General features: G+C 33.3%; 1 protein-coding gene across 1 annotated transcript; it reads left to right on the top strand.

Annotated features, from left to right (window-relative positions):
* The first annotated feature begins 1150 nt into the window (after positions 1-1150).
* Positions 1151-2257, top strand: LOC143585755 (protein ACCELERATED CELL DEATH 6-like). The gene has a single exon (XM_077067461.1). The coding sequence runs from the start codon at positions 1151-1153 to the stop codon at positions 2255-2257; it is 1107 nt and encodes a 368-aa protein (XP_076923576.1).
* Positions 2258-4288: the final 2031 nt, after the last annotated feature.

Below are 4288 nucleotides of genomic sequence, written 5' to 3'. Positions count from 1 at the left end.
TTGACTATTTTCATTCGACTATTAAAATAAATAAAAAACGATAGCGAACACTTCCGACATGCCACCACCAGATATATCAATGCTTCTAACGTTTATCACTTTGAAACATTTGTGTCAGTATTAACTTTCCTTCAATAGTGACCAAAACGTTGTATGAGAAGCATGTCATGCAATACAATGATCAAAATAAAGTAAAGTATTCACAAAATTGAATGAGTTAACATGTTATTTTTATGTTGTCATTATGGCAAAGTCGAGAACCCCCTAAAAATTATCAAAATCTTTTTCATGGTGTAGCTTAGAAAACATAATTCTTGAAAAACATTCGTCGTTACAATTTAATGTTTTTCTTTCCTTATATAGGTGGTAAATTGATAAATATATCAATAAATGTAATGGTCTTTTTTTTAGGTTGACTGGTAAGAACTACTATTGTATGGAAAGTCTTCTTTCCGGAATTTGTTCATAACCAAAATTCTTTCTATTATACATATATTATACTAAGAATCGAATTTTCAATAGAAGAATTGTTTTCAGATACGTTTTTGCACATGCATTTCTGTTTATTAAGTTCATTTAAAAAATTGTGATAAATAAAATCAATTTATGTATACATACTATGTAATTATTTGCTTAATTGTAATTTTACAGTTTGAATCATCATATTTGTTACACGTCCTCTAAAATTATTTAGTATTATATTGTAGTTAGAATAGAATGATTTGCATTGTATTCTCCTTATGATTCACTTTCCTTATATCTTTGTATTTGTCCCCCCTATTTAAAGGATATTACATATCAATAATAGATTATTAGAAATATTGATATCATAAGGAATTTTAGTATTACCAGATTATTGTCATTAACTTTACTGAAATTTAAAAGGTTACACAGATTCGGCTCCAAAAATAGTGGATACCGAAATAGAGATAGAAGATGAAAATGCAAATGCAGAAACAGAAACCAACAAATTGCGACAACGAATTGCGGATACTAATCTGTTTGAAGAATGCTTTGAACAAGAAGAGAGAAATGATTTAACAGAAAAAATGAATGGTGATGGCACCACGTTACTTCACATAGCCGTTGAAAAAGGTCGTACGATTTCGTCAGAAGACTATTATGGCGTATAAGTGATATTGACTTGACCATGATAAAAAATTCACATGGACGCACAGTCCTTCACGTTGCTGCCATTGTTGGCAACACAATAGCAGTAAAGCTCTTGGTTAAGAATTACTCAACTCTGTTGTATATTAAAGACAATGAAGGCCATACACCATTGGATAAAGCTAATGAAAATGGGCATAGAAATGTTGCATCTTTACTGGTAGCCGCAGATAAAGAAACCAAGAAGTTGCGAAAAGAAATTGAGGACGAGCATTGGACTCCAGTTTTCTACATGCTAAAAAAGAGAGATGCCTTAGATGTGAAAATCAATAGTGACGGCTACACATTACTTCACAAAGTTGTTGAAAAAGGTCGTAACGATTTGGTGAAAAGTATATTACGTCATTTGTATTATGACTTAACTAAGATAAAAAGTTCGGATGGAAGCAGTGTCCTTCATATTGCCGCCATTGCTGGCAACACGGATGCAGCAGAGCTCTTGGTTAAGCACGACAAACAGTTGTTGGACATTTGTGACAATGAAGGCAAAACACCATTGGATAAAGCTACAGAAAAGAGTCATACTAAAACCATTGAATATTTACGCAAAGAAGCTACCAAGAAAATAGAAACCAAGGGATTTCGGCAACTAATTATGGATGGGAAATGGAGTATATTTTTCAACAAGCTAACAGAGATAAGCTCTTTAAAAGAAAAAATCGATAGTGATGGCAACACGTTACTTCACATAGCTGTTGGTGAAGGTTTTTATTTTATCGAGAATATAGTAGAGCGTATAGGTGCAGATTACTTCACAGAGATAAAAAATTCAGATGGAAGCACAGCCCTGCACATTGCTGCGATTGTTGGCAACACACATGCAGCAAAGATCTTGGTTAAGAAAAACAAAGATTTGTTGCATACTAAAGACAATGAAGGCAAAACACCATTGGATAAAGCTTATGAAAATATGCATCTTCATACGATTGCGTGTCTATTGGAAGCGGCAGAAGATCACCAAAAACACAAGAAAGAAGATCAAGAAGCCCCCACTGTTGACAGAACAAGGTCGACTCTTCTACCTTCTGATGGAATAGGCGTCGACCTACTTGTTAATGCTATTTCTTCAAAGAAATACGGTGAGTAACTCTTCTTGTTCTTGTTAATTTCTTTTATCTATTTTAGTTACATTACCCTCTCGTCTGGCACATGTTAGTTGGAGCAGATTAAAAAAATGGATTTCTCAAATAATAAAATGGGGGCTATATGCGTCTAGAAATTAGAATCCATATGTATGTGCAACAAACAAGTGAATTAAAAAAAGCCAATTCAAGTTAAGTAGTTTCTTTTTAAATAAAATCAAAACTCAATAGTGTGCATGGAATAAATCGTCATAAACAAGTCATTTTAGCGTACAAGATATGCGTCACTGATGAGTAATACCTTAATCGGCATTTTAATGTGCAACTAATTAAATTGTTTTATATTACATAGGTATAATAAGTTACTTTGTTGTGCAAGACACGTTCTAGTTATGGTTATTGCCTTGGTAAGCCCATGGATATGAGTTGCTTTATCATTTTTGTGTTCTGTGTTAGTAACGAAAAGTACTTCAACTGGCTTTGTCATTCGTTGTTTTTGGTTACATAAAGTTACATAAGGTAATATCAAGTCATTTTGGTGTACAAACATGTGCTATGATTACTGATAAAAACGCATAATCCATATTCTTCAAAGTAGTGATCCCGAAGTGATACAAGTCAGCGGCGTCCGGTAGTTTTGGTTCATTGTCCCCGGAAGTATATGCATGATTGGTATCCCAATGAAACAAGAAAAACAACAATTTGACACATGATGATTGTGATCGTGTGGCTGTGTGTCAAACCGGAGGTTTGTGATCATGGTCAAATGGCGTTCTTCGGTGGCAGCTGACGGTGCTCCACATGAGTTCTACATGGTATCAGAGCCTAGGGTTTTGTTATGCCCCTTTTTCCGTTTCACATTCTCATCCTGCCTTGGGGAAGTTTGTACACACGATTTTTAAAGATGATGAACAATGAACTGTCCTCATTCCATTCAATAGAGTTACATATGTAGAAATAAACATATCTATAGGCGTTACACCGAAACTCTAAATACTATCTCACAGTACATTTGTGAAGTCTAAACTAGTGAACTTTGAGGCTAGTTCACTTATCATCCGGACAAAGTCATTGATTAATTGTACTTGTTGTTTGGTTTTGGTGGTGATCTATCACACCCCAACTTACGGCAGAACATGCTGGGGTGCGACATTGATTGTATCATAGCTCAGAAGACACTAAGTAAAATACACGTGTCAATATCTAAATTATTCATTCATATATCAACGTTCAAAAACACAATCATTGTCACAAAAGAAATACAGCTACAATTAAATATTCAAAACATAAATAACATAAAATAAGTGTTTTCTTCAATCATCAAAGCAACTAAAGGTCGCATCTAACTTCGAATAATTGATTCATCCGATAAAGCTACCAGCGTCATGCGTGAAAATATATATTTTTGTCAACATAAAGTTGAGCAAGTAAACCACAGTTTTTAAGTATATATAATAATAAAATGACAATTCCATGCGATAATCGTAAATTACTACAACTAGTAAACAATAAATAAAAGTTGTCTTTTCAACCGAATCGCATTGATAACGGTTTACTCCGACGGCGTATGATCATACTAATGAGGATGAGGATGAGATACCAACCACCACAACAAAAGTAAACACATAGTCATATTTACACGTATCAACTAATCGAGCAATTTCAATAATCGCATATATTGGAACCGTAGTGAAAATCTATAACACATTTAATTGTGAACGTATAACGCCCCCAAAACTTAAAATGGTAAAAAAAAAGGGATGTGAATTTACTTACCTTATAGAGTAGGATAAACTAGTACGAAATAAAAGAAAAAGTTAGGATAAAAACGGTCAAGCTCCTCGAGATTTGCCGACAATTAATCCTAGTTGTTAACGATAAAGTGAGTTAAATATAAATGACAAAAAATAATAAGACAGATCTTGGGTCTCGATGAGGTTATTAATCTTATTGTCATTTTATTATGGTTGTGATTATTATCATTAACGTGATTATCATTATTGTTATTATTATTATTATTATTATTTTATGTTTGC

This window comes from Bidens hawaiensis, unplaced genomic scaffold, assembly GCF_021521415.1.
Source record: "Bidens hawaiensis isolate Kalapana, Puna unplaced genomic scaffold, B.hawaiensis_p1.1 tig00034166_1, whole genome shotgun sequence".
NCBI classification, from domain to species: Eukaryota; Viridiplantae; Streptophyta; class Magnoliopsida; order Asterales; family Asteraceae; genus Bidens; species Bidens hawaiensis.
This window is presented reverse-complemented; position numbering and strand designations above follow the sequence as displayed.